The sequence below is a fragment of the Astatotilapia calliptera genome, chromosome 1 (assembly GCF_900246225.1).
Source record: "Astatotilapia calliptera chromosome 1, fAstCal1.2, whole genome shotgun sequence".
Taxonomy (NCBI): domain Eukaryota; kingdom Metazoa; phylum Chordata; class Actinopteri; order Cichliformes; family Cichlidae; genus Astatotilapia; species Astatotilapia calliptera.
In genome coordinates this window covers 8,117,632-8,142,454 of record NC_039302.1, presented here as the reverse complement: position 1 = coordinate 8,142,454, position 24,823 = coordinate 8,117,632, and the positions used below count along the sequence as shown (strand labels likewise).

The window sequence follows — 24,823 nt, the reverse complement described above, 5'->3', positions numbered from 1 at the left end:
AAAAGCGCATCATACCATCATTAGTGGCAAATGATTGACAGAGTGCCTTGAAATACCCCACAGTATATAGACCGAGAGGAGCCTCTTATCCAGCTTTGTTCATTGTATTATTAATAACTGCACGCAGGTGGTTCCCTCTCACTTCCTCGTGTTTGTTCCTCCTCTGCAGGCACATCAGATCTGTTACTCGGTCCTCTGCCTTTTCTCGTACGTGGCGGCAGTCAAGGGGAAGGAGGCGGAAGGAAAACCCAAGATGCTGTCACCGAGACCCCTTCCTAGCTAGTCTACACCCCACACTCTCCTCCCCTTCCCTCTCTCCCTCATCCCTGGCGTGCCTCTCTCTACTTGAAAATGGCATCTCGGCTCCTAAAACCAGACTCGACAATCCCCAACTTCACTCTAAGCACACAACTCCCGCGCTCCCCTCCTGTGTATATACAAACCCGAGACCCTTTTTAGATCCAATTGTGTAGACATGTTTGGTCTGTGATGTCATGTAAATACTTCCAGCTCTTCACCGCTGTTGCCCAGATGTTCTTCCCAAACTAGCTAAATGTTTGCCCGCTTCATTACTCTGGAAAAGTTGCTCCCCCCAGAGCTCCTCTGCTCCCGGTGAATGTTTTGCTCCTTGTTCCTGCTAGCAGGACCCAACAGTTTTTACTCGTATGTGATGTGAGGGCTCCACTACCCCATCACCCCCCAAACCCCGAGGCACTGAGTGCTTGCAGGTCCCGCGCACAGCCTCGACGTACAGCGTAGCTTCCTGCCCTCTCCTGCCCGTCTCCATATGACTGTATGACGTATTCTGTGATATGTGGTTACTGTAAAGGTCCAGTCTGTCCCAGTTGGTCCAACAACCAGAGACTGTCGTGTAGTGCGGGATGTTCCATGCTGAAAATGCTACTGTATACTGCACCAGAGCACCGCATGTAAATGCTTCGTTATGGTGTTTGAACCCTAAAATACTGTGAGTGTTCTCAGATGTGTACTCTAGCCCGGCCCACCCGGCTCAATTACTGTTCTAGTTCTACTGTAAAATTTCTCGTCTGTGGTCTGCTGTTATCAATTGCATGTTACTATAAGGATGACAAATAAATATTATATATATATTTCTATATATAGTATTTATTTAATATATACATATATTGACTGTACATTTCTGGAAAACAAAATGTTACAACTGTTAATTTGCTAGATGTGCAATACTTAAAAAGTAGTTAGCCATTGCCAGAGCCAGGTTTTCTCGAGTGAACTGGCTTTCACAGGGTGACGAATGTAAGAACGAGTTTGTTTTCTATAGTACACATCGATCGATTGAATATTACGACTTCAGTGTGACACGAGCATTTAGTTTTAAAAGGTGATCACAGGTCAATTGGTGCAAAGGACTGCTGCTGTGTCGCTCTCTGTGGGTGCTAACAAACCCCACCCCAATCAGCGATGTCACAGCAGGCGGCGGGGATGCCGGGGTAAATGTCACCGTCTTCTTACAGCTTTTAATTGTAGGCAAAGGCTGCATGGATAATGAGCTACTAAAGGCAGTGCAAAATGTCTTTGATGGTACACATGTGAGCTGTTTGTGTGCCCACTTTGAACAACGGATGTTTCAAAACTTTTTTCTTTCACTTGACCATAAATACAAGTATGTAAGTCATTAAAACATTCAGTGGTGGGTGATAATCTAGAGACATAATTGTAGATATTTCCATATCTGTGGTACAAACACTGGAGTTACACGCTGGTACTTAATGAAACCCCAATAAAAAGTAGTGGGGAAAAGAAGGCATTTTTAGTAACAGTGTAACATCCGTGCTGGAATTATTCCTGCGCAACTGAAAACACAAATATTCACTAGAGAAGCCGAAACCAGTGTAGGAGCTGCATAATCGACTGATGGGGTGTGGAGAAATGAGAAATAAGCCACCAAACCCACAGCAGCAGTTCTTCCTCCTGTGACTGACCCTTCAGACGCGCTGAAGATGCCATCTGTGGTCACCTGATCTCCAAGGAGACGATTGAGTCTTTGTCGTGTCTGGTCCCATCGCTGGCTCGTTTACTTTCACAGTGAGAGTGCGTGGGGTTTTTTTGGGGTTTTTTGTGGTTCGCGTGTGTGAATGTGGTGAACACTTTTCTCTAGATCAGCAATATATCAGTACAGCTGTAAGGCTGGAAGATGTTATTTTGATCCTGACATGCTTGTATTTTTAAGGAATTTAACTGTGCAAAAGGAAATCTGAATGTGGAGAAGATGCTGTTAATAAATGACAGAACTTGATCTGAAGCATCTGCAAAACTGATCTGAGAATTTTCTGCTTGAGTTAACTTTTTTTTTTTTAACTGGATTATTACAACTCATCTCTGTTGCTGTGAAATCTGATAGCTGTAAAGAGAAGGAAAAATGACATGAGATGGATGGTGTAAGTATTCCAGTATTCAAAAAGTATTTATAAAATATGTACAGCTTTGGCAATATAATAAAGATGTCCCAAACGAAGCTCTGTGTGCTCGTCATCCTGCAAACAAGGGAAGTGGCAACAGGTGGTGCTAGTTGCTGAAAAGTTTTCTTAAAAAAATAAGTTCACACTGTTTTACGGAAGCAAATGAAGACCTTAGGCTTTCATCAAAAGAAGTGTTTCCATCCATATCTTGATCATGATTGATTTTTCTTCTACGTTGTGCGTGTGATGGGTCCACCATAGCTGCAAACAGTGGCTGAGTAACAAAGATGCAAACGCCACATAAATGCCAGCATGAAGTCTGCAGGAGAATGCAAAACATTTTAAGCACCCATCTTTGCTGCCAGAGAACGAGCCATCACCTGTACGCATGTCTCATCACAGTACAGATCTGTTTCCACTAACAGCAGTGGGTGAGCGGGGCAGCTACTGAATAAAGCTCAAACTGCTTATGGGGACTCGATCGGTTTATAGCCATCACAAAAAGAACTAAAGAGCTGCTGCTCAAAGTAACCTAATCAGAGTGGTGGTTGCCATGACAGCTGTGGCTCAGGAGGTAAAGTGGGTCCACCAATTTGGAGGGTTAGTGGTTTGACCTTCAGCTCCTAAAGGCTGTATCAAAAGGTGCTTAGTCAAGACACTGAACCCCATAGTGCTCCTGATACATCCACTGGAGCGTGTGGGATAGAAGGTGCTCAAAGACAGGAACCAAAGCTCTGTGTTTGTGAATAAAGGAGAAAAGCAAGAGTATACTCACTGGACAATTTGCTAGGTACAGCTTACTACTACAGGGCTGAACCCCCCCTTATGTCTTCAGAGCTGCTTTCATTCTTCACAGAATCAACAAGGTGCTGGAAACGCTCATTAGAGATTCTGGTTCATGTTGACCTGATGGCATCACTCAGTTGCTGCAGATTTGTCAGCTTCTCATCAATGTTGAATATTGCAACTCTTTCCCAGTCTTCAAGTGGTGCCAGTTTCCTGTCAGCTGACAGAATTGGTACCTGGTGTGGTCTTCAGTGCTGTTTTATGCATTCTTTGGTTATAAAGTGTGCTTGAACAAGCACACTTTTCTTCTGTCATCAACAAGACATTTTCATCCAGAGAACTGCTGCTTACTGGATATTTTCTGTTTTTACAACCATCCTCTGTAAACCCTAGAAATGGCTGCTCTGACCAACAACAACCATGCCACATTCAAAGTCACTTAAATCACCTTTTTCCTATCATTCTCATGCTCAGTTTGAACTGCAACAGGTCATCTTGACCATGTCTGCACACCTACATGCACTGAGTATGTGACTGGCTGATTAGCTATTTGCACTAACAAGTAGCTGAATAGGTGTACCTGATGAAGTCTGGTTAATGTAAGTGACATTCCATTTACTGATGCTGGGCATCTCAATGATGTCTCGCTGAAATTTCACACAGTCAACAGAAAAAAAAAAGCAACATGATTTTCGATGAGTTTTAAAGTTTATTTACCATCAGAAGCAGAAAAATTAATTTTCAAGTCACCAGATGTAGAAATAACCCTGGACAGCGGCAGAAGTATAACTGAGCTGCTGCTGGTATTTCATAAGGCCACAGCTAGCACAGCCGCTGTGCTGTAGCATAAGGCAATTCAGAAACTGCAACTCTACAGAAATGAAAGCAAAGTGAAGGACAGCACATCCTTCACACCGGCACAGGATCAAACAGTAGAGGTAGAAAGATACTGTTGCAGGTAGTGAAAAACTGAAAAGGGGAAGAAAAGAAACTTGGATTCAAACAGGTTCCACCTGAAACTACTCCCTGTTCCTTGTACACAATAATATAATGAACAATAAGTTTGATTTCAGACTCGTGAATCGTCGTCTTCAGACAGAACAAGTGAGAGATTTCAGAAACGGGGCTTGCTGAGCCAAATATTTCCACCAGAGAATGGGCAATGGTAAATTAGTGTAGAAAATGTATAAATTAAGAAGTACCAGGACAGAAAATAAAATCTCATAGTTAAGCATGTAAAAACTCATTTATAAAAACCTTTGTCAGCTTTAAAGCACCTTTAAATTTAGGAGTAAGGTGTTTCTCTTAATTCTTGCATTGTTGCGTTGCACAGTGCGACACATCTGCAGCTCCAGTCATCCTGTAACCTTTGCAGATTTTTGTAAATCACTAATACATATATATATATATATATATATATATATATATATATGTATGTATATATATATATATATATATATATGTATGTATATATATATATATATATATGTATGTATATATATATATATATATATATGTATATATATATATATATATATATATGTATGTATATATATATATATATATATATATATGTATGTATATATATATATATATATGTATGTATATATATATATATATATATATATATATATATATATATATATATATATATATATATGTATGTATATATATATATATATATATATATATATATGTATGTGTATATATATATATATATATATATATATATGTATGTATATATATATATATATATATATATATATATATGTATGTATATATATATATATATATATATATATATATATATATATGTATGTATATATATATATATATATATATATATATATATATATGTATATATATATATATATATATATATATATGTGTATATATATATATATATATATATATATATATACATGTATGTATATATATATATATATATATATATATGTATATATATGTATATATATATATATACATACATATGTATGTATAACATAAACATTTATAGTTTAACAGTTTGATTACAGAGGCAGCAATTCAGCTCTTGACCTGTTGCCTGGTAGGTCAACACGTTTGCACTCTGCCCTCTCAGCATTTTTAAAACATACGTTCAGCTTGACTTCTTCTCCAAAGGATCTAAAGCTACTTATTTCAACATGGCCGTACGTCTGGAGCTCACAAGTCCTCGTGGACCGCCTTGCGGAGAATCCGGAGACGGGACATGACTTCGTCCCAGTCCAGGTAACAACCCTCGAGGTGCCGGAGCCTCTCCAGCCTGCTGATGTAGCTCTTTCGGCCGTGAAGCAGACGCCAGTTATCAAAGGTTACGATGTCACCTGAAATAGAACCACCACCAGAGATCAGATGTGAAGCTGTGGGGCACGTCATTGATCCTAGATTTACTTCAGCACAGACTTTCATTTTCTTATTTGCCCCACCTCGTTCAGAGAGGTCAGAGTTGGCTGCAGAACAGCTTATAATAGCTCACAGGCGTCATTATGCTTCAAATAAAATCTGAAACCTCTGACATCGCAGTCTCGGAAACCGCTGGACGACAGTCCTAACTTCCCAAAGCTGGCACTACCACATCAAACAGCATGAGCCAAAGTCTCATTGTGCTGTGGGCAAAATTCAGCACAAGACAAAAGCAGCTTTAAAGTCAGGTCATCAGGATGGAAGCCTGAGGAATGCTGTCAAAAAACTGCCTCTCTGCTAACACCACTGTGCCTTCGAGCCCCACTCTGAAGTCCTTTAAATAAGTTCATCTCCGCTACCTGATGCTGCAGACTCTTAGCACACTGTTTTTTCAGAGGGTGTTGCATTACACTCTGGTCGTTTGCTTTTCTCTGCAGCAGCGGCACTGACACGTCACATGTCATCGCGACCCTGACGAGGACAAAGCTGTTGTTGCCCATCGCCGTCACAGTTCGTTTTCTGTTTAACACAAGCATTATCCTGCAGACTGCGCCCACCTCCCTCTCTGCATCCATTTTATTTGCACTCTCTTTCCTCGCACCTCTCACTTATTTTCATTTCGTTCTTCCACTAACACACACTGTTTGGTATACAGGAGCATGGATGGGGGCCTTTTACACACACATTTTCCTATTCTTCTCATTTTTAATGGAAAGAGGTGCACGCTGACCTGGCTCCATCCTATAGGTGACCACGTTCTCCGGTCGGTTCATGATGTCCACGTAGGCCTTCAGTGCTCTGTAGAAGGGTTGGACCTGATGTACGGGCAGGTCCAGCACCGAGTCTCGGGTGGCGTTATTGTAGTTGATCTTCACGACTTGCCCGTCTGCGTCGACGCTGCACCGAGAGGACAAAGCTCAAAGTCAAACTAAAGTGAATCGGGACTTTTAGAGATGAGACAACCAGTCCATTAGATGCTCCACAAGAATGAATTAGAAAGCATTTCATGATTAGGCATTTTAGTCATGTATTAAGGAAGCATGCAACTCACTACCAATTCACTGAGTCTAACAGCACAACTAAATTGAATTAGTCAGTTTAATATCTTAGATGTAACTCCAGCAACTGATTATGAAATTCACTGCAGATCATTTTTCTACTCATTCATCTTTGCTCTCTACTCCCACCTTATCATTGTGACAGTAGTTACCGCACATTGACTAATTTGACATAAATCCAGCTTTTTTCAGTTACACTTGAACAGACACATGTGACTGAACATCTAATTAGCATACAATTAATACGAAGCTACGCTCTTATGATCTGCACAGCTCATGTGTGAACATAATCACTGTGAACAGCAGATGGCAGTGTCCCATTTCAAATGACAAAAATACACACCTAAGCGTATATAAGTGTACAGAAATGTCACTGTGTAGTTTCTCTAAAAGTCTGAATCTCTGCTTTATATAAAATGAGTAAATGTGTGTGTGTGCCGGGGAAAAAACCTCAAAGAAAGCACAAACTGATGATCTGCCTGATCATCTCCACTTACTCAATGATGCAGTTCTTGGACTGCAGCATGAAGTCGCAGTAATCTGTCCCGGTGTCGGTGAAGTCCACGCGCAGCGAGGTGAGCGTCTGGAAGGCCTCTGGGTCTTCTCTCTGCAGCTGCTCAGCCATGTGGAAGCCGTCCACCACTTCGCTCTCCCCTCCTTCCTTAGCCTGGTTGATGCAATGTAGAAACTGCACCTACGCCAGCCCGACACAGACACACACACATGCTCCACAAATGCTCGTTTTACAACTCTGACAACGTAAAAGCCGAACGCAGCCATAACTCAGGAGCGATACCATATCTGTCTGCTGTTATTTCATCTTCCAAACAGAGCGTACAAGTAAGATTTTACTCACTCCAGGTGCAAAGTGTAACGCCGGGTAGTCTGTATGCAGACTGAGCTTTCCTGAAGTGTAGGCTACATTGTTTGCCATGGGTTTGTCCTGGACCTGCCATGTGTGCCTGAGGACAAAGATAACATTCATTAATATACTCCACTTTAATTATTTAACTTTAGCTTTAGAAGATCAGCGGCGACAATTAGGCCGCGTGGAGGAAAAAGGACGAGATCAGATGAAGTTCGGAGGGTTCCCTGAGGGGGGAAAGCAGGCAGCTTCACAGGAATGCTCAGCCTGTAGCCTCTTAAGCAGGCACTTCATTGAGATGCAGCAAGAGTCGAGCACTAATGAGGTAAAGTTATCTTCCATGTTCTGTTTGCATGTCTCGTTCGGATGATGCGGGGGTCGTAAAACTGTCTCGTTTCTGTGATGGCAGGCCTTCAGCTTTAGTCTGCAGACTCTTTTACTTCCAGTGGCATGAGCTCATCCGCTGGCAGAGGCAAAGCTTTACGCTCCAAACCTCTGTTCTGACTGAGTGCACCAGGTAATTCCTCTGGCTTTAAAAAAAAAAAAAAAAAAGCTGGAATGCTTTTAGGTTGTTTTCCCCGTCTCTGTCCTCAAGTAATCAGCACAGCAATAAGTCAAAATGATGAACTCTGGTGTGGTGAAAGGGGCCCCGACGGCCGTTCGCTAAGCTCCTCCATGAAACCGAAATGAATCAAAGCTATGGATTATTCACTATTGGACATATTTCGTTTTTTTGCCTGTCCCATTTGGTTCTTTAGCCATCAGAATTGTTGTCTGAAGACCAACAAGGATACCCAATGGATTTACTTTGCCAAATGGATCATCGTGGCATTGCTGTATTGGTCCATTTGATCGACCTTTGTTTTTATTATTTATTTTATTTTATTTTCAGATGTTACAGACGGGACAGACATGAGTGAGGGATAGGAAAGGGAGAAAGAAAGAGGAAGGAAAAGAAAAACAGAAGGGGAGAGGGACAGTGAGAAAGGGAAAAAAATCTCCTGGATCACCTGTTGAGAGAGAAAGATAGAAAACAAGCAAAAAAAAAACCAAAGCAACATACTAAACACAACACCATCGCATTAATCTAGCTAAGTGTAAACAGCAGTAAATACTAAATATTCAATGTTGTTGTGCAGCACGCAGGACAGACAGCGCACAATGTGCTTTGAAGTAGCAGCAAAGAAAGGTGTAATTTAAGTCTACGAACAGTGAACACACCCGTGTGTGCACACCTGTGTGGATCAGCACGCTTGTATTCAAATGGTTTCCACATGTAATGGTCTGCAAGAGGATGTAGAGAGCCATAACCCCGTCCCCCAGGGCATGAAGCAGGCATGGAGGAGATCCAGGCCCCAGACATATTTCGTTAATGTACCAAAGTCAGAATCTGAGCCCTTCTTTCAGCACAATATCGAGCTCTTTCTGATTCACTGGAAAAAGACATGCATTTTTTTAAGGGTCTTTTGTATTTAAATTCTTACTAATAACACTCCGGGGCTCTGCTCCAGCTAATATATGATCGGTGGAAAATTCAACAGCTCGGGATTTAGAGGGGAGTCAGATTATTAAACAATGGCTTGGCTGAGGATCACTGGAGCAAAAATGGAGGAAGATCACAGAGTCTTACCCGTAAAATGTCAGCCTGAGATAGCCAATCCTCTCAGCCAGTCTGGCCACTTGGCCCTGCTCTGCAGGAGCCCCCTTCAGGTAGACCATGCCAACACGACGCAGGGCCAGGAGCCAAGTGAGCGCGGCCTTATCGTCACGGAGGACTTCGTCAAAGTCTGCTGAGGGAATGCGCAGTGTCGAGTCCCAATAATAACGCCCTGAAACGAGGAAGCGGACACGGCAGAAAGTTCACTTCTTATGTACGTGTTTATTTCTGGTTTCTGTCTGTCAAGAATTAAAGCTGGTTGTGCGACACAGGAACACAAAGCATTCTAAAGCAACAGCCTCTGTGCCATAACAGCTCCGTTACACAAACAAATGCTGTACAGCGAGGGCAGGAGTGCTCTGCAGCAAAGCATTTTATCAGATGTTACACTCTTGTTTTGTCCTTCTTTGTCAGCGTGCTGGTATAAACCCGAGTTGGCTTCTAGCTGACTGAGAGACTGCAGGTTGCACAGACAGTTTTATATAACCTGTAGATATTTGGAGATCTTTGCACTCTCTGAAGGAGGTCAAGCCAATAAACTGGGTGGCAAGGGCCCACACCACAAAACGTTCCGAGCTGCGTGCCCCCCAAGGTGGATCCTCAGGTGGTTGAACCAGTCCCTGCAAGTCATCTCACTTCTTTCCTCCGAGCTCTTCTCCTCCGCCGCCGCCCTCCTCCAATAAAAGGCGTAAAAATTCAAAGAATTAATCTGAGCCTGTTGACTTCAGCTGCAATCAGATATAGGGCACGTCTGCTCTCTCAGACTTTCCATCAGCACACATTTGACCTTCCAACCCCCCCCCCCCATCCTCTTCTCATCCTGGTATGCTGCAGGTGAATGAAATCAAGTCAACATGGAAATATGACCACAAACACTTTTTATTATCAAATGAAACACAATGAGTAGTTGGATTTCCTTTGTTTAAAAAACAACAACAATATTACGTAGCAGCTAACAGTATGACTGATGTGATGTTTGTTTTATTGCAAAAAAGGAAACAATTCATTTAAAGTCCATTACTGCCCCCTGCTTATTAGTTCCAATTAAATCTAGAAACGCTGCAGATCTCCACTGCATGCCATCGTGTGTGCGCTTGAAGAAGAATAGCTTGCTGAGAAAAATCAGCACGTCTCCATCAGACAGACAGAAGTGTGGAGAAAACCCCCCCAAAATCCTCCCACTGCTCTCCACCCAACTGGCTCGACTTCTTTTTCCGTGGAGCCTCCCTCCAGTGACTTCCAACGAAACAGCTGCTAAGTGCATTTGTGGGGGGAGGAGGAAGAGGAAGGTTTAAACTGAGGAGATTTTGTACCTGTCTGATGTTTGTGGCTCCTTTTCGTGTCTTTTTTTCCTTTGTCCACCGACTTCCAAACAACTTTCCAAATGGCTGCATCATAAGCAGATTACAAGGCTAAGGCTTGCAGGAGATGGACACACAGGGCGAGCGCGCTGAACCTAATGCATAATTTATCATCATCTAAAGTGTTTCAAACCGCAAAACAAAATGCGACTGTTTGCTCTGAAGGCCACAAAGATTTAGAGGTATGACAAAAAGACTTTAACTGGTGATGCGGAGTTTCAGAGCCGCTGAGGCAGAGATGCAGCATCAGTCAGAAACACAGCGATCGTGACTTGCAGACCTCCCTCCAGGCTGTTGTCACAAACAATCAGTTTCTGGCTGCACAATTCAAAGGGTCAGGAACCTGCTGCTTGTTAAAACTTGTCAAGAGGGCGGTGGGCAACAGAGATGGGGAACGAGAAACTGGGGCAAAGGTTACAATTACTCTTGTGAAACTGGAACTGTCTTGTACAGGCATTGCGGCGTTTCAGCTCTGCAGTTTAGGGTGTCACTCGTGACAAAGGGGCTACAGCGTTAGCTGCAGTGTGCGTATACATCAGCTGAGCAGTCCTGGCTCTAGTTCAGCTCCGATCTCATTGTGGAAACGCATCACGTTCGCCGCTATCAGGGGAATTCACAGCGTGGCTGCTGGGTTGAACAAAAGACGAGAACTTTGCAGAGTATCTGCTTTCTAATCAAGTAATCAGCACCTAACATTAGCTTGTTTTTAACCGGCAAGGCTAATCACAAATCTTGCATGGGAGGAATCATAAAGGAGGATCTTCCCCCGTCACACTGATCACACATTATGAAACAAAATAAGTTTTTTTTTCACCCGAACAGCTTTTGCTAACCTGTTTCTCTGCAGCTGCTGTTACACTCACAGTGCAGTTCTATTCAAAAGATATTCTTTGATTTAAAGCTGCTTCTCTGCATCAACAATGGATTAAAAGCAGCATGTGAATATGAACGATGTCAGACAATTTTCAGTCGTCAGCTTGCCTCAGCTTATTGGAGCCTCTCCTTTTCACTGCTCTCGTAGCTTGTTTTCCCAAGCAGCTGGAAGTGGGTTTTTGGCAATAAAGCACCAAGTTTTTTTCTACCTGCTCTGCACTTAACAGTTAAAAAACACAGCTGCCAAGATGCTGGTGAACACTGAGGAGTGCTGGTAGCTAAAGAGACAGATTTGTAGGAGGTGGGGGTGACCAAAATCAAATCTTAGTGAAGTCAATGCTGTAGTTCTATTAATGAAGTGAACACAAGCTCAGTGTCCTGCAGCAGTAAACCTGGGCAGATCAAGTCCAGTACACAATATTCTTGTCCTGTAAGTACAAACCACTCAAAGCTCTTAATCACCAATTTTTTTTTGGAGTATTCTTTTGGAAAAGCATCCACACAGGCAATAAGAACCATCACTCTCTTTTGCATAGTTTCCAGCTGTGGTTACCGGTGGTCCGGTGTCAGAATTAGCATGTGTGTGTTTTTTTAAATATCAGTATGCAAAAGAAAAAAATAATAAAACAGAGCAGAGCAGTGTCAAACTGAGGCAGCCTCGAGTCTGCACTGTGTTCATTTGTGTAAAATCACTGTGGGTTTCACACACAGGACTGTGCTGCCATGTGCTTGAAGGGACACCCTCCGACAGCCTGACAAGATATGTGCATAATCCCCTCCAGTGTGCCCCCACCCCCCCAGTCCTGGTCTGCTACAGTGGCTTTTCCAGATGAGGAAACCTGAAGCCGTGGTTCCCGTGGTTGTCAGGCAGCTCATGGCAGTTTGGCTCTGCTCTCACTGGGCTGTGTGATTTAAGCTCGCAGGCCCAGGGTCGCTCTCCTCTGCAACTGGGAGCGCCTTCAAAGCTCTACTTGAATCACTGCAGTTATCCAGAGCTTTTGTTTTGACTTGGTTAAGTTTTATCACAGAGCTCAGATCAGCTCACTTCAATGGTCCGTCTGTGGAATGCACAGTGGAGGGTGCACGGCCAGATGGGCATACACAATCTATTTTTTTTAAGGAAGAGCAGTCTTTAGGAAATTCAATTCAAACTGCTGTTTATACTGAAAGCAGATTTTAGAAGTTTTACTGAATATATGCAATCTCCTTTGTTTTTGTTTTTTTTTAAAGTGGAAAAATGACCCCGCTATCTGTACTTTTTATTTGATTTTAGTGGTGCATCAATATAAACTATGGTGGGATCCTTTGTACTCTTATTGGTTAAAGATCTACAATCAGTCAAATCAGTTTTGTTTTAGTTTTTTTGTCCCAATAGATTTTGCTTTGTCTCTCTACGAAGGACTAAAAGAAGCTTTTCATGTAAAGAAGAAAGAGCAGAAACGGTCACTACTGGCTTTTATCAATGTTTTAAACTATTTAATGTTCCAATATAATCCTTTTCTAAGAAGACACCTGGAAAGAAATGTGCAGTCATATTCTACTCAACAATTACCAAGCACATTTGCATTTTCCTAGCATATGTACCGGAGTGTGCGTTTATCAATGGCACTGCAAGACCATCACGCCACCTTTCCACTAGTGCAACAAACACACCTTTATTAATGAAACAGACGCGGATTACGGAGCAGCCAACTTGTGCATTACCACTTTGGAAGACACAGTGTGAGCAGTGTTTTCTCACCGAGGAGCAGCAGTCCCCTCCGCACGCTAATCCAAACTTTCTCCATCTGCAAATTTAGTTTCCCGAAACTCAACTGAACACTGTGCTAGTTTGTCAAAATCATGTCTTTTTTTGGAAACTTATACGCAACTCTTTCAGCATTATTTCAAGTGCCAAGCGGGACGTCCGCCTTGCCAAAGAAATGAAAAATCCAATCATTATAGTCATTAAGCTTCCCGTGGAGTCTGATGCAAAGGTGTTGAAATTTCAAATGAGATGACAAAGAAAAGGGATTTAACCCAAATATAACTGATCCGTGAGGAATTATAGGAATACACCGTGAGAAATAAACTGTGTTGCGGGTGAAAAATGGTGAAATCTGTTGAAAGGGGGCCAATTTTGAGGTCGCTTGAAAGAGACACCTGATATATGAAAGGCTTGGTGAACCAATCGTATTTCTGACAAGTCTGAAGTGCTAAACCCCTCAAGACTCCATTATTGCAGAGTACACAGTAAATAAATAAAAGCCATTTATGACAAATTAAAGTATACACCAGTTTCTCATGTGAGGTTGGTAATACAGCCTGTGAGAGCGCATGTGTTTGGAAAGTTGGTTGTGCTGAAACTGTAAACGGCGCGTGAAGTGATGATCCAGTTTGGAAGAACGTACGTGTTTTTCCGCTGTTGGACTTCCACGGCTGTTTCCAGGGAAGCCGCTCGGTCGACTGATGATTGGTGACACAGAAGGCTAAACTCAGACCAGATGGCAAAGGGGAAAAACATCATTGAAACTGGGAACTGACAAATCAGCTGCTATGAAATCCATCAGCAGACTTAATGAAGAAAAATCCACCAGTCAGTCAGTACGTTTACGATATATGTCCAATTCAAATGGAATGCTAATTGATTTATAATGTAAGTATTAAAAGCAGGAAATTAGGGCAAAAAATACATTTTTAATGCTACGGAGAGCAAAGAAAACTGACACATTTTCTCTTTAGAAGGGAAAAGGATAACTGAAAAAGGCAACCAGGTTGATCGAAACAACAAAACAAAACATGTATCTGTGTACAGGACATGGGTGCCAACACATGTGCAAACTGCATATATTTAGACATTTTTATCAATGTATCTCCCAGAAAGAGAAACTGAACCTGAACTTCTGGACTTTATGGCTGCACTGATGCGAAAATGATCATTTCCCTGATACCTTTGGACAGTTTCATTTTAGCCTGGAATTCTCTAGTTAGTGGAATCGGTACAAAATTGAGCAGCAACGGATTTCAATTTGACAAGACGACATTACAGGTTTTCAAGTCTGTTAGGGAGTATCTCTGTGGATGTTTTTAAAATGTATTAGCAAGTACTATGAAAGAGTCAGTCTGGTGCAGTACGTACTGTAGGGAAATATTTCCCCCTTTTTCTGTTTAGGTCAGCTTTTGTCAGACTTTTGACAGCAGAAATACTTTTTTGGCTGTGATAAGTTACTAGGACGTTTTTTTGGCAGGCCAGAGAAAGGACAGCTGTAAAAGCGAAAAGAAACCTTTTTCAAAATTAAAAAAAAGTCCAGTATACTACTTCATGTATTGCTTCAGATTTTAAACACACTTTGTGTTTCATTTTTATCTAAACTGATCAACAGCAGGAGTATTGAGTGATGCATGTGTTGAAGGAGCTATGACTATGGAAAGAAAACGCTGTGCAACTGAAGAAAAATTGCAAAATGATTGTAAAATAAACCCTGCTCTTTTATGAAATATGATTAACAATAAACCAGGGGACCAACGATTACTGTAAACACAGGCATAAATCTTTTGTTGTGACTTTGCCATCTATCAGTGAAGCACTGTTTTGATATTCAAAATCACTCTGAATGTGAATGGATGTGCTTCAAAGAAGAAAGTGCGCTTTTACTAATAAAACCTGATCCTGATATTCTGCGAAATCGCATTTAAAGACTCAACTTGTTACAAGAGTAATGACATGCCATTATGCCCCAGTTGAGGATGAACAGTTGGCTAAATTAGAGAATACTCATAACTGCAATTTAGAAAAAGAAGAGACTACATATGTGAAGTGGTGGATAAGTGTGAGGAAAAAAGCTCAAAGCCACGTATTCAGGCTTATTTTTACTTTTTTAAAAACCCCACTTAACCTGTTTCATTTCTGCCTTTTAAATACCAGTGACATAAAATTAGTCATGAAATCAACCCCGGCTAAATAAACATGACAAGCTCCAAGTGGGAGGCCCGAGATGATTACATGGCTCAAATACTGAAAGCATCTGGCAGGCTTTAAGTAAATCACTGACAGATTTATTATGAAAGGAAGACTCATTGCAGATAAGGATGTGAGTGACATATGCTTTTAGTGTTCCCGAGAGCACTGCGACATCGTCACTCTCCTTTAAACGATGTAAAGGGTTCATAGTGCCAGCAAGATAATGGCATGAGTGTATTCCAAAGGTCCCGAACATATCTACAAAGGAGATGTAAATACTCGATCCACACAGAATAGCTAAGTCTATTAAATGCGTCATTCCGTGCCGACTGTGCGTTGAGCTCAGTGTCTGCGCATGCCAACACATCTGCTGTAATATTTTCTAATATGTATGAGCAGGAATGATTTCACAGCTATGTTTATTTACAGCAGCATTTCTAACGCAACAGACTTGAACTAACAACACTCATTTAAACTTGTAATGCTGCAATAAAGCATAAAATCTCAAATCCAGTTGGTACTTCCTGTCCAGGCTTTGCTCGAGGAATAATCCTGATTGGGAAAGCAGTGGATCGAACAACAAGAAAGCACTGACGTTCATAGATCCACGTCACACATCAAAGCTTTTTTAACTCGCGGTGGACCCTTGGTCATTATATCAGATCTCAATTTTAGATAAGTTCTTTTTAAATATCAAGTAATCAAACAATTTCTGCACAAATGCAGTAAAACATGAAAGCATATAAGGCAGTAAGAACCACAACAGTTTAAAATAAAAAGGTACAGTGGAGTTTATAAGAAATCCCCACTCGCAGAAACCGAGCAGCGTGAGTTTAAATCTGTGGTCGCACGTTATCTGCAGGCTCAGGGATTCGTTTGTTCTGAAAGGAAGGAAATACAACGGTGAGCTTGTATTTGCTAAGAACATGCTGCTGTGTTCTTGACCCTCAGTCTGAATTCATTTTCCATATGGTACAGACAGACAGGGGTCTGCGTGAGACTCGGTTACACTGACGTCAGCTTTTTTTTTTCCTCTTAAACACCACACATTTTTGGAACTGACACAATCTTTGTTATTTTATTTTTTCCAGGTAAAGTTATGAAGAATACGGGCTTAACGTGCAGACTCACCTGGACTTCCACAACAAAAACAGCACTGGTAGATGATCACAGAGTCATTTCCATCGTAAAGATAAAATTTTATCGAAATCAGCCAAGGAATTCTGTTTAAAACCAAAAGTCAGCCCAGCTCTGGAACAGCATTCTTTGGACAGATGAGACAGATCAGTCTGTACCAGAACAAGGAGAAGGGAAAAGTACGGAGGAGGCTTGGAAAGGCTCACGATCCGATGCATACAACATTCCCTGTGAAATATGGCGGATGCAGTGCGGCACATGGTTAAGCACTTTGTCCCTGCTGTAGACAAAACAAAAGGCAAAAAAGGCATTTATCAGTGATACTCATCTGTATCACTGAATAACTGTCCCCGATTGATGTCTAATAGCATTTCACCAATAGCTTTCTGGTGAGCTACACACTTGTGATTTGAAAGGCACAAATAGTAAAAGAAAGCAAGAAAAAAGCCCTACTTTAGACAAAAAGTGAAGTTTTAAAACATGATGAATAAAAACCCCAAAGCTCAAATTATCACATTGACCTCACTGCGTCTCAAGTGTGCTACACTTTCGCTTTCACAAGCCCACTTGGGCCTGTAAAATCGAGGAGCGCTGCATGAAAAAGCACACAGAAATTCAAACGGTGGGCTTCACTTTAGCCACAAACAAGTAAGTGAGTGAGAATACGAGAAAAAACCTCAGAGGTGAACGCTGTGCATCATCCATCTTTTGAGAATGTAGACCTTTCCGGTATTTTTCAGTTCGAGGAATTTCATGCTGGCGCTCAGGAGGAAATAATTAAACCCAGTGAGTGCGTGTGTGTGTGTGTGTGTGTGTGTACGTCATCTTTTATTGTGTTTTGATGCATGATCTTAGCAGCGCCTTCCAGGAGCGCTCCTGGCTCTGAGCTGAGCGCTTCTGAAAAAAAACAAAACCCTAAACAACAAAATGACTGTCTGTAAATTGCTATGAGGGCGATCTACTTACACCTCCACATGAATAGAGGAGTTCTGCAACACAAGACACACACGTACAGACCCTTAATCAGTCTGGAACAGAGCAGGAGCCGCTCAGCCCTGTGGATCCTTCAGGACCACGTGTGTGTACACAAACCAACTACAGTCCATCCCCCGCTCCACTGAAGTGCTGCTACCTTGTTCCACAGCTGAACTTTCTCCTCTGCTTGTCTGGCAGACTGTAAAGCGTCCTGGGCCATTGTAAATGTACTGTAAAATGAGTTTTCTTCTAGTCTTTAAAAAAAAAGTATTGTAATGTTACAAAGCGAAAAAAAAAAAAACCAATGTTTGCAAAGACGAGTTTAAATCGGGGGCATCTTTTTGTTCCCTGGGAAAAGCTCGGAATTTACACGAATTTTCATTTTAGCAGCTACACAGTCAAGCGGCGCTCACAGTGACTGTATTCACGTCGCATGCCAAGTGCTATTACATTTTCTACTACACATTCATTCATATATTTCCCTGCAGATAAACCCGTCTAGTTCAGACACACTATTGTCAGATACAACTGATTGGAAAACACTTTAAACTAAAAAGCGACGATGGAACAAAAACAACAACTACATGAAGTATGAAATACCAGTCTGCAATTGTTCTAACTCTACAGTAATCCCAGCAAGAAATTTATTTCAACTGAGCAACCTTGACAGTCTCATTAACAGACTACAGGGATACGCACAAACAGCTTCCGAATATAATTGTGACACAGTGGAATAGGCCTACAGAAATTACTCCGTTTATGTCCAACAGCGCTAAAGCAGAAAATGTTTCATTTACACCGTCCACACAGGAGGATACATAATTACCCACTTCCAACGTGCCTGCGTTGAAAGACGAAAATTAAATCATCTTGTATTTTGCAGTAAATTACTGTGAATGCATTACTCAGAGTTTGATACGAACTCATCGCTGACTGAACTTTTCTGTGTTGGACAAAAAAAAGAAAAAAAAGAAGTCAAATGAATCACCGTGTGCTGAAATAAAACCGGCTGCACTTAACTTCTATTCTTCCCGTTCGGACTGTGAGTCGCATCTAATGTGAAATATGAGGTTCTGTGGTCACGGTATGGAAAATGTGATCCGTGACGAGCTTCGTTGGACTTGCTGCTTTACCGTTTACGTGCAAGCTGGTAACACCTGCTGCTCGGCAAGCTGATAAATTGCCGTTTTCAGATACTGCTTTGAAAATGCAGTTATTCATGACAGTGTTTGTTCATCCTGTTAATTTTGAGACAGCTGCGGCGTGATTTATGGCCCCCTTTAAAGATAATCTATTTTACCATTACATCAACAATAATTAGAAAGTAATCACTGGTTTAAGACTACAGCAGCCCCAATAACGGCAGCCCTTTTTGTCACCAATTTAATGGTTTCATTTTGTGGCCTTCTCAGTTAAACTCCACATAAGTAAATACAATACAGTAGAAGATCAAAAATAAGAGTAAATTCTACTTTACAAGAACATCACAAACTAAAGCAGAGATATTAAATGAAACTCCCCAAATGTACATAAAACATTCTCTTGGTGGAAAGATTTTTGGCACACACTGTTGCAATCTGATAATACCTTCTACCTTCTTTCAGGTGACAAAGCTTAGCCCATGATGAAACGCATGCAATTCAAAAGATCACAGCACAGCTCGGCACAGGAAATCCTGGATAGAGGGCGAGGCCGCTGCTCCTATCAAGTACATGACATCCTAAAAGTACAGACTTTAAATTGAGTGAAAATTATGAAAGCTGGACTCACTATTGAGGAAAAGCTCTTCCTGCATTGCCTGTCGGGCAGCAGGAGAGAAGCAGCGTTTCTTCAGCCACTCTGCATCAAAGACACTGATGTGCTGGTCGGGCCATACGATGGAGACCTGTGGAGAGATGAAAGCTTATTGAACTGGTTTGTCAAAGTGCTCTTTTTCTTTTTAAGTGTTCACCTAATATTTTGTAGTGATTGCTAATCAACTGAAGTAAAGTTTGTGTCAAATGAACAATCCATGTTTATTTAGAGGGTATTGTCTTGTTAGTAACACATGACTAGGATAAAAAAAAAGATGGGTTTGAACACTGATCTTTGAAGGCGTTGGTTTTTTTTTTTTTGCTTCATAAGGTTAAAAAAACAAAAAAACAAAACTTACTCCCTTCTTTCCAAATACCTGTGGAGGCTTTTAGCCAATCCAACCACGTCCTCAAACCTTTTGGTATTTTTAAAGACGCGTGTTTGCTATAATGCATAATGGCTATCCAGTATATCTTGGCACAGGAAACAGGATGCACACGGTAGCTTGGCAGTGCTGTCACGTCAAAGGAATCTGTTTATAGCCGTGTCCTACTTCAGGGCCTGGATCCTCTGAAGGACACAGTTCACTGGGGAGATTTCTTTGGAGGACTTAAAGGTCAGGCTGAATGCGCCAAAATTAGACTGTCTGACCTCATCGACCTCCTCAGTTCATCACCAGGCAGTTTCTCAGTAACAATAAGCAAAGTGTAAATGTCATTCCCGAACTGGAACAAGTTTCATGACAACCAAGTATAATGAGATGCATTTAAAATTTTAAACACGACAACGACACAAGCGCACCCAAACAAACTGCTTAAAGCAGAGCAACGAGAATAGAGTTGTGGAGATGTCATGTTTGAATCTTTGTAAAACATTTGAAATATCAGTTCTTCTGCTGAATTCATGTTTACTTATTTGTTTGGCCTGAAAACATCAGATAAAAGCAAGTAATCACTATATATTTTCCAGGGCCTAAGGTGACACCACTTTTTCCCCTAAAGAACAGTCAAAATTAGAATCCCTGCCTAGTGCCTGTACGCCCAGCAAACTAGCCAAGGTGCAGCTTTCATGCACATCTGTGCTGACTCATGATGTATGCAGTAAAGGCTAAAGGAACTTAACATTTTAAGTATCACACCAACCTGAAATCTAATCACATCTCCTCCTTCTGTTTCCGAGTTAATGTTCTGAATAATGGGCAAGAACGTGCAGAACATTATAATATCAGTTAAGTTGACCTTTTATCCTGTTTGATATTTGGTGAAAAGATCTTACGCTATGGCCAAAAAATAAAGAAAGAAAGAAATTGTGAGATAACACCAGTGACCTTTGACCACCAAAATCTAATCAGTTCATCCTTGAGTTTAAGTGAGCTTTTGGATATTATTTTGGATACTGATTAACTTAAAAGAGGACCAACTCATCTGCTGTTGATCTTACAGGTGAAAGTTATAAGGAGCGCAAAAGAAGTGGTATTTCAAAATAATGTGCAAGTACAACTACATGACTGGAGAGAAATTACTGTTGAACCAGAGAGTAGCTCTGGAAATCCACTCGCAGCCAACTTGAGTCATAATTTTAACTTTCATCCTTTTCTCTAAACATAAAACATCCATCTTGTGTGTCTGTGTGGAACTCTGAAAACCACAAGCCAAGTTTGGCAGCAGCCCACCTTGTTGTCATTGGTGACCTCCACAACATCTACTCCTGTGTGAATATCGAGATCGGCCAGCAAGAGCGTTCGGGCTTGAGCAGATTGCAGGGTACACAGTGGACACTGGCAGTTGTCTCTCAGCCAGGTGAATGGGTACAGACTGTGGCCTCCATCCTCCCACTCCACCTCCATCTGCCTGTCATCGTCCAGAGCTCGGACATGCCTCACTAGGTGGCGAGAGGAAGGAAGGGAGGCTGACTCCAGTGTGTGCCGCCCACGAAGATGTAATGAAATCAGGCAAGGAGGTAGAGGAGCAGCGGTTGGCCCCAGCCTACGACAAGCCCTCAGAGCCTGGCGGGTCAGAGAGGTGCTCCTCTGCAGAGCAGGCAGGGCCGAACGTGCAACAGTGCTCATCCACATTTCTGAAGGGTTTTGCCCCCGGCAGCTTTATCGCCAGATTGGAAAGGGCTAACACTCTGCAGAGAAAAAGTTAGTGACTTTAGACAATATTAAAAAGCAAGATTTTTTTTTCTCGTTTCCATGCAGCTTTTGGAAATGTGGTTTGTTGCTATGCTACACTCTGCTGACTGTGTTGATAAGACAAAGCTGCAGTTTAGAAACCACACAATTTTTCTTTTGACCGAAATGCTGAACAGTTTGCATGCACAAGACACATTAGCAATCTGAAATTGAATATGATGATGATATTCACATATTAACCTTCACCGTTTCATCGGTGGTGTGCCGATACAATACAGATACCGTTAAGCTATAAAGCCAGTTTATGTAGGGGAGAGCAGCTCGTTATGATTTATGAGATAAACAATCATTAATTTTGAAATTCTTTTAAGATTTCATTGACCAGTAAATAACTGTTATTTGTATTTTCCACAGTAATGAGTTAATACAACAAAACACAGCTTTCAGCTTTTCATGTATTTTAAATTTGGGTTTAGACTGTCTTTAAAGCACTCTGGGTCAGCTTCTGTTGTTTAAACGTGTTATAGGCTATAAACAAAACAGACAACATGGTTTAGACATTTTTCATTTAAAAAATGATTTAGACAATGACAATTCAGTGGGTTACATGCTGAACTTGGATGGAAACAAAGTATCAATCCTATTGTGTTAGTATCAATCTGATACCAATACCAGCTTTGGTATCGATACAATCGATATTTGGCCTGATCCGCCCACCTCTAATGTCTGACCACCAACCACAAAAAACCGACTGGAGACAGCAAACTCACAGTTAGGAACTTATAAGTGTGAAATGTTCGGAATGCGCTTTAAAAAATAAAAGACAGCTGGGTAATTTTGCCACCCAACTAACTAATGCATCATTCCACTTTCACAGATTCAAACAATAGCTGTAAAACATTTCGGGGGTGTAATTGTCTGTGCTGAACAGGGTTAGGTTTAGCCCTTTGATTCGTACCCCCCTCATTTGACAGCTGTGGGTGCTTGTTTTGTTACAGTTTATTTATATATAACTCAGTGCGAGATTAGCTTCTATTTCTTTAATACTGCTGACTTCAAGCTTCCCGATTCTACTGTTGTTGATCAGGGCTGTGGCACTGACAGCTGGTTTTGACAAGCATACAACATACATTGACTGAATCAGAAATGAGTTGGTGAACAGCTACTGACAGAGTGACTTATCCTCGGTCTAACTCCGTAAGGTCTAAAATGACAGCATTTAGCCGGTAGCCGCTGTGTTTGAAGAACGAGCTAACCCTCGACTGTTAGCAGGCTAGTTTCTGTCAACGCACTCGTTCATCCGGTACAACGACATCCTGAATTCAGCTTCAAAGCTAATAGCGAGACTAAACAGTGGAGCCGCTTACCCAGCAGGACTCCTGTGTCAAGTTTGTGTATTAAAGTGGCAGGAAGAAGAAAAAAAAGTCCGCCTTTTCGCCATCAACAGAATTTACCTGGATCAATTAGATGACGGTCGGTGTGTTGTTCCCACGAGCACTGCGGACGTCACAACACAACCGCCGGGTGTCAGCGTGCCAGAGAAAGTAGGTGAAAGGTTGATCGGCGGCAGTATTGAACAGGAAGACACAATCACTACACGCGCGTCAACTTTGCTCTACTTTCTTATCCCAGCCATAATACAGCCACGATACAATCTGATAAGGACAGGGTGGATGTGTTTTTAGAAACAGTAGTGGGAAAGTACAGCAGACACACGCTACACAGCTACCAGTTAATCTAACACCGTTATTTTAATTCTAATAGTAGGTGGGTCACAGTTTCAGTGTGATAAGCGCCTTTGGGTGGTTAGGGGCAAACATGTGCGCGTTTTGGAGGTCCACTAGGTTATCGTTGCACGTTATCCGCAGGTGTAATTACGAAAATGAATTACAGTCCTATTTGTTTTGTGTACCGCATTCAATCCAGTTAGCTAACATACAAAGAGCCGTAATAAAAGTTATTAATTATATCTGTGTTTACCCTGCAGTCAAATATTAAAAGATAAAGACCCTATAATAACACAGAAAAAACTCCAACAGTCAGGCAACTCCGTATGAACGAACACTTTGGCAACATTGGGAAGGAAAAACTCCCTTTTAATAGGAAGAAACCTCCACAGAACCAGGCTCAGGGAGGGGAAGACATCTGGTATGACCGACTGAGGGTGAGGGAAGAAAGACAGGACAAAAGACATGCCGTGGAAGAGATGCCTGGGTATAATAACAACTGATGATTAAATGTAGAGTGGTGTATAAACACACAGTCAATGAAAAAGGTGAGTAAAGAAGAAACACTCAGTGCACTTCAAGCTCTGCCTCCCATTCTGCTATTATGTATCCTAGGTACCCACAAGTAAACCAGAACTCTGGAAGCGAAGTGCTCTATTGAGGTGATATGATAAAACGGGGCCTTGTATGTGATAAGAGTTCAAATTTGATTCTGGATTTAATAGGAAGCCAATATGTGCGAAATATGCCCTCTCTGCCTAAAGCTCATTGGTTTGAGACAAATGCTGGGAACAGCGTTGTTTGTTTAACTTGGGAACGAAACTTAAAGGAGCACTTGAAGAAAAATGGCCAGTGCCACAATCCCCCATTTTAAAGTAAATGAGGCAGATCTGCACCAGCATTTAGACCTTTCACTTTCAGCTTTTCATGTATTTTAAAACGGGTTTTTTTTGGAGACCTGGAATGAGAATGTGCCTGTCTTTAAAGCACTGTGGGTCAGCTTCTGCTATTTAAATGTGGTATTGGTTATAATTGAAATAGACGTGACAGTCAACACAATAAGGTTCAGACATTTTTCATGGTGCCTCACTGAGGTATATTTTTTCATTTCCCAAAAAAATTAAATAAAATAAATAACACAATTCAGTGGGCTTCATACAGAACCTTAACGGTTATAAACAAAGTGTTGATTATATTGCGCTACTATTAGGCAGATACCAGGCCTGCACTTTACAGTATGAAGGACCCTAAAAATGACTGCTGTAAATCAAATTCTGCTGAAAAATTACAACACATTTCCTTTCAGAAATCTCATCTGCTTCTACTGCTTGTCAACAAATTTCAGTCTGAACCATGTTAGCTTGATGGCAGCACATAAGAAAAAAGTCCTGTAATCCCCAAAGTCTCCTGAGGAGTAAAAAAATGAGTACAAAAGTTGATGGGAAGCCATCCAATATCTGTTATGTATTTATACTTCAGTCTAGAGAAAAGTGAATGGATGACAGCCAATCCCCAGAGCCTATAAATGTCCATAGAAATTACATAAATTCTAAGTTTATATGTCTCTGTGCTTTTGAGGATGCCAGTGGAGGCACTAGATCAAATATTTATCATTCTGATATCAATAAATCTTTTACATTTATCTGGAATGAAG

General features: G+C 41.4%; 2 protein-coding genes across 32 annotated transcripts in view; one reads left to right on the top strand and one right to left on the bottom strand.

The window, feature by feature from the left end:
• Positions 1 to 2,494, top strand: part of madd (MAP-kinase activating death domain) — a 54,725-nt gene extending 52,231 nt beyond the window's left edge. For 23 of the 30 annotated variants that reach the window (XM_026161680.1, XM_026161808.1, XM_026161707.1 and 20 more), the window contains one exon: positions 170 to 2,494. In XM_026161680.1, the coding sequence (XP_026017465.1) occupies positions 170 to 283 (114 nt within the window). In that variant the 3' untranslated portion in view covers positions 284 to 2,494. The remainder of the gene's footprint in view (positions 1 to 169) is intronic. The other 7 variants (XM_026161885.1, XM_026161828.1, XM_026161845.1 and 4 more) reach the window with 1 other exon arrangement.
• A 2,732-nt stretch (positions 2,495 to 5,226) lies between these two features.
• On the bottom strand, positions 5,227 to 23,078 carry bbox1 (butyrobetaine (gamma), 2-oxoglutarate dioxygenase (gamma-butyrobetaine hydroxylase) 1). Of its 2 annotated transcripts, none has more exons than XM_026161649.1 (8): positions 22,897 to 23,078; positions 20,981 to 21,438; positions 19,285 to 19,399; positions 9,202 to 9,400; positions 7,563 to 7,668; positions 7,204 to 7,400; positions 6,379 to 6,545; positions 5,227 to 5,569 (listed from the first exon to the last, which is right to left on the bottom strand). In XM_026161649.1, the coding sequence occupies exons 2-8, from the start codon at positions 21,380 to 21,382 to the stop codon at positions 5,409 to 5,411; spliced, it is 1,347 nt and encodes a 448-aa protein (XP_026017434.1). In that variant the 5' UTR covers positions 21,383 to 21,438; positions 22,897 to 23,078; the 3' UTR covers positions 5,227 to 5,408. The 2 variants fall into 2 exon arrangements, with proteins under 2 accessions (XP_026017434.1, XP_026017443.1); XM_026161658.1 differs by lacking the exon at positions 22,897 to 23,078 and adding an exon at positions 22,810 to 22,890.
• Positions 23,079 to 24,823: the final 1,745 nt, after the last annotated feature.